This window comes from Haplochromis burtoni, unplaced genomic scaffold (genome assembly GCF_018398535.1).
Source record: "Haplochromis burtoni strain Fernald_Lab_line unplaced genomic scaffold, NCSU_Asbu1 Contig_66, whole genome shotgun sequence".
NCBI classification, from domain to species: domain Eukaryota; kingdom Metazoa; phylum Chordata; class Actinopteri; order Cichliformes; family Cichlidae; genus Haplochromis; species Haplochromis burtoni.
This window is the reverse complement of record NW_024582427.1, coordinates 458545-475379: the sequence shown is the minus strand read 5'-3', so window position 1 is coordinate 475379 and position 16835 is coordinate 458545. Positions and strand designations below refer to the sequence as shown.

Below are 16835 nucleotides of genomic sequence, written 5' to 3'. Positions count from 1 at the left end.
GTTCACTTGTGGTGTGCAAAAATGTAATACAACAGTGAGTTAAAAGGTGCTTTAAAGCCCAATAAAGCTAACAGGAGCTGCTGAATCAGGTGACATGTCCTGTTCACCTATGCAGTAATCCTGCGGGGAGCCGTTTAAGAAAATGAGATTGCTTCAGCTTAAGACAAAACCAGTCACATCATCACAGGCGCTGCAAACATGCAGAGGATATAAACACTCATTTAAGTGCTTGATTCAGTGGTTTTTAATAAGAATTGATCAGAACATCAGTATGAATTAGAAGTAATTAAAGTGCTGTCTCATTCCATGAGACGTTAGAAGTGCTTTAAGGCACTGTCACTTCAAAGCATTGCACGCATTTCCTCCGATAAAAGAGAATTATTATCAGAATCCAAAAGACATTTCACTAATGTGAAAAGCTTTGCATCAATGTCTGTGTTGTTTTTTTCCCTTAACCCACTGGCCATGAATTAGAAGGTTAAGATGAAGAACAGTTGTTGTTGTTTTCTCTTTTTTTTAACAAGCTGTGTGCAGCATTGTTGTTTATGGATTCTATAGAAAGACCTCCATTAAAAATGCTTTAAGTTTTAGCAGGTGGAACACATGATATCCTGTATATGTGAGGGAAAAGGATGGTACCTATGTTTGATGTTATCTAAATGTTATGTCAGGTGATGTATAGAAAGGGGTGAAAATGAAAGCTTGCTTTAATGTTTTTATACATCCTGGATTGTAAGAGCTCCACTGTGACAAATTCCCCTCGTGTGATCAATGAAGTACAGGAAGGATCAGAGTGCAGCTCTAGATCACAAAGCGACAGCATGCCGCAGGAAACATCAGAGAGCTCACCTCTGATGTTGACTTTTGTCTCTAAACGTCACCAGCATCACCTGTCGCTATCGATTCAGAATATGATTCTGAAACTTGAGAGCAACAGTGTTGTGCTGCACGTATGTACGGGAAAAAACTGTAACTCATGTATGTGCAGCAGCATACAACCAGTAAAACTATTATAGTAAATAAGTAATTAGGTATCTTAATTAAAATAAATAGCTTTACTTTTTTTAAACTTTTTTTAAACAATAAATTTGAAAATTTAACAATAATTATATATTAGCAATATAAAATATAGTGCATACTGGTTAATTTACCACTACAGAAATGTAAAAAAAAATTTTTTGGTTGTTACTAGTACTAGGGCTGGGCCATATCATACCGTTCACGGTAATACCGGTATAATGTTGGACAACGATTAGAAAATGAAATATTGTGATAGAATATGGGTAAAACCCGCATGCGCAGTGCCTTTGTTTACATACGCACGTGGCGGAAAAAGCATGGCGGCGACGGAGAATGAGAAGAGCGAAAGCAGATCGTTGAATGAAACGGATGAACCAGAACTGGTTTGTAAAAATGCTGCAACTTCAGTGGTGTGGAACTGGTTTGGCTTTCGTCCGTCAGACCCACAACAAAGCACTATTTTTGGTAGAGCATGCTAGCGGGCCGTCGTTATTACCGTGTTTTTTTGAAAATATGGCACACTTAAAATCAATCCTTTGATTTTTCTGAAAATCGACAGATTATAATCCCGTGTGCCTTACGTATGAATTCTGGTTGTGTTTACTGACCTCGAAACGATTTTATGTGGTACACGGCGCTCGAAAATCTGTCAAATGTTTTAGTACGACTTTGCTAAGCTACGAACCCGCAGCACTTTGATGGATTGTCGGAGCATTACGGCTATCGTAGGCAGGAGCCTCGCGGAGTGATACGTACTGCGCTTCAACATAATATTACTGTATTGTGTGTGTATAACCTCTTTTTAAGTTTTGTGGATATTAAACATGGTTATGCTGAGGATATGCCGGCCAGTTTCCACTGGAAATGCCTTTTGGTTAAACTGTCAGCAAGGAATTTGTATTTGCACTGTTAAATTTTTATATAACTTTAATGCACATAAAAAACAGCTGCTTGTTTAAGTAAAATACATTGATGTTTGTTTGTTTTTTGCACTAATAAAGTTGAGGAGTTGTAAAGTATTTTGTCTAGTGTCAATTATATCGTCAGTTATATCGTCATCGCAAATTTTCAAATGTATATCGTGATAAATATTTTTGGTCATATCATATTTTTGGTCAAATTAACCAGTACTGTTAATTTAGGACACCTGTTGTTGGATAGTGGGATAATAAATGTATATTATTTTGATTGAATACTATTAAATGTATTCATCAACCACAGCGACCAGATATAGACCAGAAGAGAGTCTGACCAAGTTGTACATGCTGCTACAATGTAGCTACAATGTCTCTGATTTCATTGAGATAAAAAATGCCTGTGGAAACAAGAATATTGATCAAACTCTGTGGTTTTTTTTTTTTTATAGCTCCCAGGTGTCTTTAGTCTCTTTTCCCCTGCACCTTTGATGACACATTACTTGCATTATTATTGTATTTGGTTCATTGTGCTTCTGTTAGATGCAGGACCACACATATATTCATGATTCGATCACAGAATTTTAACACAGTGAAGATGTCGAATTTGTTGAATAAATTTAAAAGTTTGTTTTTAAAAAATAAACACTCTGAATATGATTGTAGTGTATAGTAGCTTTGCATCAGTAATGTGTATACCTGTTTGATTTTGTTTCCTCTCCTCTTTAGCGAACGGTAGTGAACTCTTTATTGGCAGCGTCCGCTACGAGGACACAGGAGCTTACACGTGCATTGCCAAGAATGAAGTGGGAGTGGATGAGGACATCTCGTCTCTGTTTGTTGAAGATTCGGCTAAGAAGACTCGTAAGTCCTACAGAGTCACAGTTCACTATTTATGTAAGAAGTCAATATTTGAATTGATAAGAGTTACTCTAAAAGAAAAGCTTAGAAAATAATATTTTGGAAAAAATCACTCCCGACATGAAAGTATTGTGAAGGGTGAACTGAGGTACTGATGACACTGAGATCAGAAACAACACTGGTCAATTTGCCTGTTCGCCTCCCACTGCTGCTCATGTGGATCCACTACCTGCAAGGTTACTGTAAAAGAAAAGGACTCTGCTGTTTAAGCCAGCAGCCAAGTATATTTTGATTTTAAGCTTTTCTACTTGTTTAAGCCTTGGACAGGTGGTGTGATAAGAACTCTTATTGTCTTTGTGCTCACAAAGCGTTTTGATTGCGCTTACAGTTACAAGCCTGCCTTCACCTGGATGCACTGTCTATACTGCTGCCTCTTTGAATGTTCAATAGAAAGGAAAGGCAGGAGCTTGATTTTGACGAGAGCAAAATGCTAATTTTGAACAGTTTTGGGGTTTTTTTTTTGATGGTGCACTTACTAATCGTTGAGAAATCTAAGCAAAGTTAGCACAGCGATACCTATTTATAAAGACTAGGCTAGAACAAGACTAACATCATCCACAATAAACGATTGTCAGATCATCATGTATAATGAAATAAAATTCAGACATGTAATAAAGACATAGCACAAACAAATTACAGTCATTTACCAACATGTGGACAGCTCTATTATTTAAAAAAAAAAATAAGCTTGCTCAAATTTGTCCTGTGCAGACAAGCGTCAGCAAATGCTCCATGCATCTCCTAAATTTTTAATGCAGTAAGTGGTGAACCTAATAAGCACCAAAACTGCTTTATGTCAGCTGACAGTGAGCCAATTCCCTATGCCTTCAGATGGTAGAAAAAATAAAGAAGGAATCACCATATTCATATTAGACCAACAGTGAAGCAGCATTTCAGCAGCTGCACTTTAAAGCCACATTTCTTTTGCAGTAGTATTAAGATCAAACCACAACACTATATAGCTCTGTCGTCTCCACACCAAAGCAAACATGGCTGAAACCCCAACATCACCTCCATGGTCAAAACTGATTGTGAACAACAGTAAAAACTGAATCATAGACAAACGGGTGTTGACTTTGTTTCCACATAGAGAAGAGGTTGCATCAGAACATCATTAAAGTGAGAAGTACAGTAAAGACTAGATTACTGCAAACCATATGTAATTATTCAGTGACATATGGGTTGTCGATGGCTCTGAACAGATGTCCACAGAACATCTGTCCAAATACAAGAGACAGACTAGTATTACTAAGCCCTGTTTTTAATAAACACCACTTTTACGCTGTTTATGGTTTTGTGCATCTAATTTTAATTTGTGGCATCATATCCTTACAATTATCCCTTCCCTGTCCATGATTTCAATATCATAGACTTATGAATGCTCTTATTTTTTTAACAAGAAGTTGATTACCTCAGTGGGGTAACTAGACGAATGAAACTCAAAAGGCTGTGGTTTTGAGTCATACTCAAGGTGAGATGTTTCATCTCTTCTAACTGTTCATATAACGTGATTTTGTTTTCTCATTTTATTCTAATCAATAAAAAAGATAAGAAGGTAGAAAATAATAAGTAAACTCAAACCTTCTCTAACTCGAAAAGCTAACAACAATGTCTAAGCTTAAAATTGAAGACATAACTCAAACTGACGTTGTGGTAACATTTTTGCAAACTTTTATTTTGAAACTATTTTTCAGCAATGACTAGACACTGTGAAAACATCGCCAACGATGTTTGCTGAGACAGGGTGGCACGGATAAAAGATGAATGTCAGGCACAATAATCTCCTATTTGACCCCATTCTTTTTTATAGTAGGAAACAATAGATTTTATGGGAGACATCAAAAACTCCACGCCAGAAGAATACAGTAGCATGTAGGTTTGTGTCTGTCTGTAATGTGTTTTCCTGAGGTTGATTCACTGAAGTAAAGAGCTGCTCGTGGGGAATAGTTCAGTCAGCCTATCCGGGAACAGGAACAATATACCAGAAGTATTAGCAAAATAATCATGTCTGCAGTTAAGAGATCCCCCTCTGTGAACACACACAGCAAAGCAGTCACTGTGAGATTTTCAGACCACTTTTGCTTTTCAAGCACTTTAAAGAGTTTTATTTTTGTTCCTAATAAACAAAATTGCTGTTTTCTCCTATTAATCTGTACTTGAAATACCATCATGACAAACTGAGAACATTTTGCAAATGTATTAAAAATTAAAAACTAAATTCTACAGAATAAAGTATTCAGACTCTTAAATATAAGAGTTGTAGGAGGCTGCTTCAGTAGCCGTTACCGCTTTGTGCCTTCTTGGCTAAGTCTATGAACATTTGCAGTTCGCTTAGTCCTTCCTTCCTTATCACAACCTCTCAATCTCTATCAAGTTAGATGGGTGGCGTCTGTGAACTGCCATCTTTAGGCCTTCCCTCAAATATCTTATGGTGTCTTTGAGTTTTGACCAGGGCACTTAAGGAATGTCAGGTGTTTCACTCAGACTGGTATCTATCAATCTTGCCTTTACAGCAGAGCTGCAACATGAAGTGCTTCTGAGACTGCCATCCCTTAGGCAAGATCATTTATCTCTGTGAACACTTCTGAAACACTTAAGACTGACCTTTTTGTTAGTCCATAAAATTGAGTTTAAATCAATTTAAACGTTTCAGTTGGTACTGTCAAGGGAAATAGTGAGGTCAGTGACAAATGAAAGGCAGCAGATTAACTGTTTAGGGTCCAAATATACTTTATCTAGGACAATTAACGTGTCCAAAATTAGCTCTTTGTAATATGAACTCAGTGGGGGTTTTATGGCTTTGAATGGGTCTTGAGAGACTGACAATATCATAAGTCCTTTGACAGAAATTTGTGCATTTTCTTGTTATTTATGACAATTTCATGCATAAATATGCAAGGTTATCATATTTCTTTACCTAAAACCTCTTTGGGGTCATCTAAAATGTTTCAATAAAGGGAAAAGCAGGTTTTATGAGGTACTACATTTTTTTATGGAGTAATCTCAGTTTTAAGCAGGTTTAACCTATCAAATTAAATACTTTAGCTCTCTGTAAAATTTTAGTCTTTCATTATGTTGCATCATTTGACATGTTAGCAATACCTAAAAAGAGCTCCTGGGTCAGAGAAAATTAAACAGAATAATTGATACCACGTCTTCTCTGAAGACAAGAGTTATGTCTTGATCTAAGAGGAAGCATGACCTGTCAACAGTAGTGAGGAACATTTTGTATCTGTCAAACATAGTATTTTGGATCGACATGGCATGACAGAACTTATCTCCTGTTTCTGAAGACATTTTGCTGGGTTGGAATAATATTTTTCTCTCCTTTTTTTCTCCATTTCCTTTTGCTCAATGGCTGATTGTGCAGTTGCAAACATTCTGTGGAGAGAAGAAGGTAATACATAACACTTCTCAAAACACTTTTGCATTCTTGTGAATAGGAAAATGTGATGTGCATGTTTGTAGCTCTGCAGGGCCTGCAGCTGGCTAGCTATGACTTACCAAGATGTTTGCCCTCCTGTCCAGAAGATTCAGAGTTGTTTTGTTTCCAGCAAAACTTTTCTTTAAGTTTTCCTCCCTTGCATGCTCAAAGTGTTTCATCCTTTTCTTAGTGTGCTTTCTAACATTTTTTTTCAGGACACCTAAGGGGAACATTTGCACAGAAGCAGGGATTTTATGTATTTTACAAATAATACCACAGACCCAGCATGTTCGCTGCAAGAAAAACAGCCTTGTGATTTTCAGCAGTATATAAATCCATCCTGTATTTATGGAATAAATATTATTACCACATCAGCATTACCACAAGTACGTGCATTCTAGTAGCAGCGCATTGAAAAACTTACTGTGGTTTAGAATAGAATACGAATCAAATCTGGGTTTTTTGTATACATTGCTACAAAGTATGTTCACCACAGGACTAAAAGAAGTCAGAGTGGTTTAGAATACAGTGTAAGCTCTTGAACTGAAGTATTTGTATCTTGTTAACAGTGGGGGTTGTAAGTGAGCAGATATTTTTTTCCGCTTTAATGACTCATGTTGCATGTGTATGCTTCATTTTTTAAATTGCTTGGCAATAAAAATGGTGTGATACCTCACAGTACTTTTGTGCAAAAAGCAATATCCTAATAGTCTAACAAATCAATATCAACCACTAGTTTTTGTCTTTGCATACAGCTTGCATTTATATATGAATGTGTTTAACACATTTATTAGACCACCACCCACTGAAACGTTTATGCCACAGTTTCTTTCTTTATCTTTAAGTTTATGTAATGGTTAAAAAAGTGATCAAATTGACAGATTTATTGCTAAACTATAATTATTTTGGGGCTCTATAATTTTTCATAATTGCTGTTTTTACAAAAAGCAGACAGATTAGTAAAGCACATTATTATTTTTTGATTAAGATACGACTTTAATATTTTAGTGATTTCTTTATGCTTGATTAATTTCTTCTAATTTATTAAGTGGTCTAATAAATTTGTTAAGCACTGTATATATGTGTGAATAATGATATGTGAAGGAGTAATAATTTGTTAGGGTTAGGGAACATAGGATTGCTGAGTCCTTGCTATGTTTTTAGCTGCTGTTTAGACTTAGCAGAATACATGTGAAAAATTGTGTTTTTAATTTATGTCTCTTGCTGTATTAGACCGTGAACAAGTTGCCTTTATAAGCGCTGTCAAACAGCTGGCAGTCACATACTGCCCATCCATGCTAACATGCTAACTGGCGTCTTGCTGTGTCTCCTGTGGCAGGAAAATTTAAATGCCAATCACAAATGACAGAAAAGATGGGAGCTGGATTTTTTTAATTTGTATTTCTTCCCTTTTTTTATAAAAAAAAAAAAAAGTATTTTGACAATATTTTTTCCTGTCCGCTTGTTTTGACTTTTAGGGCTAAGTGTGGGAAACATGTTCTACGTGTTTTCTGATGAGGGCATCACTCTTCTTCAGCCTAGTGAATGTGAAATACGGAGACATTTGAAGCGGACAGAGAGGATTGTCGCTACCTATGTAAGTGCATGTGAATTTAATAATGGAATAAATTAAATAAGAAGAAAATACACAAAAAGTGCCCATTAGCTAATGAGTGACCTATAGGTGAGTTTCAGGCTTCCTTTATATTTTACTAAATAGATTTCAGGATGGTGGTGTTTGTCACTGCTGAGCAAATGTGTTTTAAAATCAAATTACGTGTAAGGTAGAAGAATGCCACTCAGTGTATTCTCCATCACTTTTTTATAGTAGGTGTGGCATGCATTCATCATGCCATGGTAGAACATAAAAGTATCTCGCAGTCAGTAAAAAGGTATTAGTTTCTTACACCATAATACAAAGAATGACTATGAGGTACCAGGTGTTTATATAAGGGAAACATGTAATTATCTTTTAAAATCTCAGGCGTTTTGTCCTTTAACTTCAAGATCTTTGAGTATAGGGAGTAAATCAGGACACCCTTTCATTGTTCTGAAACCAGAAAAAACATCAAACAGAACAAACAAACTAAACATCTCTGTAACTGCCGTCAAAATAAAAACATAATGCAGCAGTGACTTTTTTTTTTTTACTTGACCACTGAAGAGAGAGGACCCCACACACTGTAAAAGGGTCCCGCCGTCTCCACATGTCTAACCCTTTGCAAATTTGGTGAGAAAGAACATTAATTCTGTGGATTTGTTAGCTTAAAGGCCAGTATGCAGGTCTTAGTAACCCATCTGTACTCGATAGCACTCCACTAGAAACTCAGGGCAGGATTAGGTTTGGATTAACAGCCTTGCCTTTTTTTTATTACAGACTTTCATGTGTGATACTTCAATAAGATATTTAATATTATATTTTTCTAAAAATGTGTAATAAGCATTTACTTATTTACTTACACAACAGCATTGTGCAGTTGCTGCAGATGTATCCTCTAGGGGTGGGTTTTGATTATCGATTTATCGCTTGGATAATGTGATATTGATTCATTAAAATCCTGAATCAATTTTTAAATATAAATGTATTTTGCCCGAAACGCCAGAATGTCAGGTTAAACCTCCCAAAATTTCAACAACTGTGTTTACGTCTTTTTTTTGCGCTGGATTCTGAAGCTGCAGGTTTTATCTCTCTCCAAACAATATTGACTGAACCAGCAGCAAAAGAAGATCCAAACTATGCTTCACATTTCACTTCACATGAGCATCGTCATGAATTCCGTCTTACTTTTGCTGTTTTATTCCACAATAAAATCACACTTCCTGCAGAGCTCTCTGTCTCTCTCTCTCTCTCAGGAATAGTTTCCCATCTAAAAATCTCTGTTTTCTGCATTATTCACTTGCTTATTATTACGCACAAGTCTACCATTGTTTACAGCGCTGTCGGCCACTGTTTTTCTTTTTTTTTTAACTTTTTTAAATTACGCAAAATTGCAAAATACTTAGCTGTGTCTTTAATAAAACCTCTGTAACTTTGCTCTGCTTCACTTCAGCAGCATCAGGTAATGTTCAGATGTTGATTAATGCTTTTCTTTCGTTTTTGTTCTACTGCAGAATATTTTTAAGGCAGTTATCAAATCTCCTTCATGTTTTTCTGTGTTTTATTCTCTGTTACTTTGACACAAAGACATCTGCTGTAATGCGTACACATCTGATGAAGTCTCACAAGTGTCAGCTTTCTTTTTATAGATATAAAAATATGGATATGTACTGATAAGTGATCAGAATTACAATATTTCTGACTGTCTGAGGCAAAATTTCCCCGAATCGATTCGATTCTAGAAATCAGTGACGATACCCAGCCTTAGTATCCTCCTGCTTGTCTGGCACAAGCAATTATGTCACATTCAGAATCTGTTAAATCCTCTTTCATTCCCATTCTAATGCTCAGTTTAAACTTCAGCATCTTGGCAATAACGACATACCTACCTACACTGACTTACTGTCATGTGATTGGCTAATTCAGTATTTGTATTATTGAGTAGTTGAACAAGTGTAACTAACAAAGTGGCCAGCCAGTCTACATCCTATTCCCAAACAGCTCACCAGAAATCTCGTGGATAAAACCTTGAATTGTATAATTTAAAATGACAAGCAGTGGATTAACACTAATCATCGATTCTAAATTCAAAATGCCATTTAGCTTTTCATGCTGTTTAATATAGATGCTCATCTTTTAGTAAACAATGTCAGTAAGTATATAGTCAAGCCAAATTATAAAAAGTAAGTTATATTTAAGATATATTGTAATTATTTAATTAATTTATTCCATTTTTTTAAGTCCATTCTATAGTTCTTCATTTCAGTCCAGTATGAAATTGCCACCTAGATCGAGGCCATCCTTCCTCCTCCTCCCTCTCTGATGTCATTGGATGACTCCTCAACTGACTAAACGTAATAGGATTACTCATGTCCATTAGTCAACAGCTCACAACTACAGAGCATATAGACTATATACCTGGGGTTTTTAATCCACTAGAGAACATCCTTTTCCTCGAGCAGGGTGCTTTAGATGGTAAAAGTTCTTGTTCTTTTGAGGGATTTGGGTTTTACAGTAGCCTGTAATTGTATTAGAGATCAATACAAACTCAATAGGCCATGTGTTAGCCAGTTCCTGCTATAAACAGCAGTTTCTCCACTTTGGTGAGGTGGAGAGGAGGTGGCAACTCTGGGAACACAACCTCTGTGTGTGCATTAATGATTACATCAGTATAGTGTAAGTGAGGGAGTGTGTGCATAGTTGTCTCGTCAGCAAAGACGGTGGACTACAGGGCCTGCCGGAGACATATGTTGAGTCAGTCGATATTTGAGTGAAATTACTGCAAAGTCTGCCCTCTAAATGTTAAGGATGCAAACACTAGTTTTCTAAGAGAAACATCCAGAATGACTAATAGTTATTACAGATGCCATTTAGACAATCATTAAAAGTATAACTGAAATAAAGCAAGCAGTAGTAAAGATATGCACCTTAATATGCTAAATAATGTGCTTTGTAATTTTTTATTTAAATAATATTGTTGTTATTGGTATAGTCAAGACTTAATTGTCAGTTGTCAGAGTAAATAAAAGCAAAAAAATGCAGTTGCCAGCTCCTTATAGGTGTAGATTTTCAGATCTTTCTTATGTTTTTGGACTTTTCATTTAGAATTGTCAGCTGTATTTCAGAAGGTTTGGCTTCTGAAAATTAGATTCTTTTTTAACCATTTTCTATTATTTCATAAAAGGGACATGGTGACATTAAAGGGGAAAAAGAAAGTTGTTTTTTTTAACCTAGCAGTAACCATGGATGAATAGTACAATAAAAAGCATCACAGTGCCGATCTTAAACACACCAGTAAATCCTCCCAACCTTTTCCCTCCTCTCTTGCTCTTCTCCTCCTCTCCTCTGTTGGCTCTTCCCAGGAGGAGATGTGCCCTAAAGGTGAGGGGGTGTCACCTCAACACTGTGTGTGGTCCTCAGCAGTCAACATCAGAGATAAGTACATCTATGTGACCCAGCCCCTCCAGAGCCGAGTGCTGGTGGTCGATATTCAAGCACAGAAGGTGGTGCAGGTGGGTGGAGCAGGTTATAAGACAGGCCTGTCACAACACACCAAAGACAAATATCCAACATGCTAAAGGGTCATTTTAATTTGCTCCATGCTGCAGATACTTGTGCTGATGTAAGCTTGGTAATGTAAGGAAAATAAGGCCTGCACAGTTTCTCTAAGCCTGGGCTCTGGTATGTTTGATTACAGTCCAATCCCCTTAGTTAGCTCACCATAACTGATCTGATCATTAAAATCACCAAAAACTGTTTATGTACTATTTAAATGGAATTAAAACAAAATGTAAGTCTAATATTTTTTTCCTTTAATACAGAGTCCTACATGAGAAGGTCTAACTTCACTGCTATGCAACAACATGTCACTTTTATTTTCTTCTCCATAGATCTTTAGGACTCAGTCACATAGGCCTCAAGATCATTAGCAGATGCCCTGGCAACCTCCCGTCAGCAGACAAATATCTGTATTTTTATGATTGCCCTGGTCGTTAGTGCAGTGCTCACCCATATGTTGTATGGAAGATGTTTCTGTAAAGAAGTCAGAAGCCTGGTGTAGAAAGAAGTAAAAGTACCTTTAATGCAGCATCCAACCAACTGTCCAGACTTTCTAGATATTGTCAAGCTTTTCACAATCTCACTCCACCTCGGCAAATAATGTACAGCGGTCCCTCGCTATAACGCAGTTCACCTTTTGTGGCCTCGATGTTTTGCAGATTTTTTTGGTGCAATTTTCCTTGTTTTTTTTTTTGTTTGGTTTTGTTTGGGGTTTTTTTACATTGTGTTCTGCGTGGCTGTAGACCATTGTCAGTCAATCTCGTGCCGTGTCTCCTGTACAGTACAGAATGCGTTCAGCTTGTCAAATTTTTCTACAAAGATTTGAACTTTGAGAGTGTTTAAAAAAAAGAGAGAAAAGTGTGAAAATGTTCATGCCTGTCTGAGAAAAGTGCATAAAGTTTGTATTGGGGGTTTTACAGCCTTAAAACATCTATGATAATTGTAAAAAAATAAAGTTGCGTACTTCACGGATTTCACCTATCGCGGGTTATTTTTGGATTGCAACTCCCGCGATAAACGTGGGTATTTGCACACAAGTCATCAGTAACAGTTATCGTGGATTAACTACTTACTGTACATATAGAGCTGGCAAATCATAATGTGATGGGCATTTATTCAGTCAACACAGTTGACATTCACTTGTTAAAAATGTGTCAAAACCTTTTGTCTGCCTGTCTTGAAGTATACTATATTTCAAGGAAAAATAAGAAAAAAATTAACACCTTTAAAATTAGCGGGGATACATCCAAGCAGAGTTACACTATATGTCAAACATCAAACTGTGAGACAAACCGAGTTCAGACTTGACACACTACTGAACTGCAACCAATGTAAGAAGCTACATGCAAGGTAAAATAAATCAAATGCACTTCAAGGAACAATATGGTGCCCAGGTGGGTGCTAGCTGCCTTACCATTTATCTTGCCTGTAACGGCTGTTTAGAGATTAAATCCCTCAGGGGTCCTTCCCAGGGTCAGCATCATTTATACTGAGGTGCAGGATGAGAGGAAATAGGCCTAACTCAAGAGGAAAGAGGTGAAAGAAGAAAAGGAAATGAACTAAAGTCTGGGATAAGAAAATGAGGGAACCAAAGATCCAAAACTGTTATCTGTCTTATCTGTTCTCAGTAGTCACTTGATTGAGTCTGGATATGTTTTTATTTCATATTAAGATGTTATTTTAAATCAGATCAAATATAAAAGCATATTACTGTTTTGAGCATTCTGACACACATCTACAGTAAGTGGTTCTTGAAGCTGTGATCAGCTGCCTGCTTTCCTTGTCTTTTTTTTTTTTAACTTCATCCAATACTGTAAAACTGCTTTTTTGTCCTTTGCTCCCAATACCCTGCCTCTTCCACTCCCCCCTCTCTTTCTTGAAGATCCTCGTTGGCCTCTGGGTGCAGGCGGTTAATGCATCCTCCTTTTCTTTTTTTTCTTTTTGCTTTGTTATCTCAAGACATCCTTTGTCACAAGACACATTTGTCATTTCTTTTAAGACAGGAGAGATGGTGGCAGGCTGCAAAGCACAGGCAGAGGGATAGGGATGAACGATATATTTTTTTGTATATATGTATATATTTGTATATATATACATATAGTATATACACATATATGTATGTATATATATATATACATATATATATGTGTATATATATATATATATAGTATGTATATATATATATATAGTATATATGTATATATATATATGTATATGTATATATATATATATTGTATATATTGTGTATATGTATATGGTATATATGTACATATGTATGATGTACAATGAATATCCATAGAGGCTGGGGTCTATCACACCAGGCAAGACCCCAGGTGCAGGCTGTGTAAAGATGCCCCAGAGACAATCCAGCACATAACAGCAGGGTGCAAGATGCTAGCAGGCAAGGCATACATGGAACGCCATAACCAAGTGGCCGGCATAGTGTACAGGAACATCTGTGCCGAGTATAACCTGGAAGTCCCGAGGTCAAAATGGGAGATGCCCCCAAGGGTGGTGGAGAATGACCGAGCTAAGATCCTGTGGGACTTCCAGATACAGACGGACAAAATGGTGGTGGCTAACCAACCGGACATAGTGGTGGTAGACAAACAGAAGAAGACGGCCGTAGTGATCGATGTAGCGGTTCCGAATGACAGCAATATCAGGAAGAAGGAACACGAGAAGCTGGAGAAATACCAAGGGCTCAGAGAAGAGCTCGAGAGGATGTGGAGGGTGAAGGTAACGGTGGTCCCCGTGGTAATCGGAGCACTAGGTGCGGTGACTCCCAAGCTAGGCGAGTGGCTCCAGCAGATCCCGGGAATAACATCGGAGATCTCTGTCCAGAAGAGCGCAGTCCTGGGAACAGCTAAGATACTGCGCAGGACCCTCAAGCTCCCAGGCCTCTGGTAGAGGACCCGAGCTTGAAGGATAAACCGCCGCAGGGGCGTGCTGGGTGTTATTTTATATTTGTGTGTATATATATATATATGTATGTATGTGTGAAAGTGTGAAAGTGTGTGTGTGTGTGTGTGTGTGTGTGTGTGTGTGTTAATCAAATAGGAAATTTAGAATGATCGATTCATTCTAATCTTAGAAAGGTGTCCTAACAATGTCTCTCCTTTCAGAAACATCCCAAAAAGCATAAGTGAAGGAAGTCTTCTGTGCTCTGCAACAAAATCCTCAAACCTGTCTCTAGGATCTGTTTATATTGTCTGCAGCCGACAGTCAGACAGCTGAGCTGTAGGCAAAAGATTGGAAAGGACTTTATCTAAAAGAAGGAGTGAAGAAAATAAATATCTGAAGTATAAACATGCTCTCAGTGGAAGAATAACTGTATGAAATGGGTGATAATATGACCTGTTTTCTGTGATACCAAGTAACCGCTGCCAATGATTTGATCTGAGTCTCCTCAAGATTTACATGAGATGGTATGTATATGTCTAAATGGCATGGTATTTAAATGGTATTTATAAAGCTTATAGGTAAGAAACAATAGAGGTGTTCTAAATATTAGGTGTGATCAAAAGGTTTTGCACACAATTCAGGAAGGCCATGTAAATGCTGCAGCAGTGATTTTTGTAATTCAGGATTGTGTGTTTACACACACACAGCCTAACTAAAATAAGAGACCAGATTATTAAAACAAATGTGTATGCTTTCCTTTAAAAGTCCCCGTGCAAACACAGACTGGCATTGTGAGTTCAGGGACTTCACACACACATAAACGCACACTACTCTTTTCCCCTCAATATTTCCTTTTGTGCACGCTGTCGGCTGCTTGCCTCCTCATTTCAGCTTGCCAGATTCATCACAGCATGCTGTGGTCAAACTTGTCATGTCCTGTCTGTAAGGTCTTTAGACATGCTCTTGTGACCACTTCAAGGTGCACATTTGTGATTTGCACCATGGAGTAGAAGCAGTACCTTATAAAAGAATCTCCATCAGCACAGACTGGGTGATATGCTGTGGTCATACTCTTAATGCGTCAAAAGGAAAACATTCAGCACAAATTACAAAGACATTTGGGTGCATTACAATGTGCCTGCTTACAGGCATTTAAAATATTTGTTTTTAACAAAAAAGTCTTTGCCTGATACCTAAATTTCAATTATTACCCCATGAAATGATAAACCATTTCAACAGCTTCACTTCTGAGTCAGTGGAGATGCACTAGATCCTTCAAATGTGGTAACTTTTAAAGAAACTTTAATGGGAATCACAGTGAAATTTCAATCAACTATGGTTCTTGCTTTTTTTTAAAGATGACATCTGTCTGAAGTTTTCAATGGTATAGCCTCAGAGCATTACCATCCACAGGAAAAAAAAAAGAAAAAGAAAAATATTTCAAAGCAAAAATAAAGGAAATGCCCAGACTGCTGATTTTATTCTTGGGTGCTTTATCATTTGCTTATTATAGTGAAAAGTTGTGCACTTTTTAGAAAGCCTTCATATGTTTCTGAACCCTCCCATCCAAAAATTCCCAAAAGACACCAGGATGAAGGTTGTAAACATGTGGAGAAGCTACAACGACAGAGGCTAGCGTGGTTTTCATGCTGTTCCAAGCAAGAAAATGGCACATTTGTTATCTTTCCCAACAAAGGGATCTAACCTTGACTATGATGTGTCAGACCTGTGCCAGCTAAGCCTCCCATTGGGTCCAAAGACAAACAGCACATCCGCTAATTAAAAAGAACGCCAGATGGCAAAAACCTCTGTGTAGTTACTTAAATAGTAAGTTTAAAAGTCATTTTGAGGCTGCAGTAAATCAGTTGCACAGAGTTGTCGTTTAAGATTTTGTTATGAATTTTCATTTTTCTAAACCCGATCGATCATCTTTGCTCAAGGAGCTGAACAATATTCTAGTTTCCTGAATGATAGAAGTGGTCCTCTATGGCATCCATATGCTTTTGTACTTCTGTTTTAGTGATGGATGCTGTCAAGTGACCTATAGGAGATCATCTACAGCACAGATTCTATCTAGAATTAAAAATTTACTTTGTTTCAAGTTTTTTGCTGCTACAGCTCTTTGACATCTAGCCAGCTTAGATTGTTATCACTGTGTTTGGGGTTTTCTTGGAAAGATATATGCAGAAAAACTGTAAAATGTGTCAACCTTTACTATATATTTTTCTTTTGTCATCTGCCAGTGGAGCCACTGAAAGGCAGCCCTATGAAGTGTTTTGGAATCAGTTCAGATTGCAGTCCACATCTCTAACCATGCAACTCTACTAATAGGTCAAAAAATGGACACATATATTCTGAACAATATGCCTGATTTTTTTTAAATTTATTTCATGGAATTTTTAATTGTGATTCATGGAATTTAACCACTGCCACACACATTTTGAATAATAATATTTAGTGTGCTTGCCTGAAACAAATACTTACTGTGTTTGTTGGT

At 37.1% G+C, this 16835-nt stretch overlaps 1 protein-coding gene across 2 annotated transcripts in view; it reads left to right on the top strand.

The window, feature by feature from the left end:
• The window catches only part of fstl4 (follistatin-like 4), a 209089-nt gene that overhangs the window by 180542 nt on the left and 11712 nt on the right, over positions 1-16835 (top strand). For both annotated transcript variants that reach the window (XM_005923089.3, XM_042221414.1), the window contains exons 10-13: positions 2664-2798; positions 6226-6252; positions 7758-7876; positions 11239-11388. In XM_005923089.3, coding sequence (XP_005923151.1) covers positions 2664-2798; positions 6226-6252; positions 7758-7876; positions 11239-11388 — 431 coding nt within the window. The remainder of the gene's footprint in view (positions 1-2663; positions 2799-6225; positions 6253-7757; positions 7877-11238; positions 11389-16835) is intronic.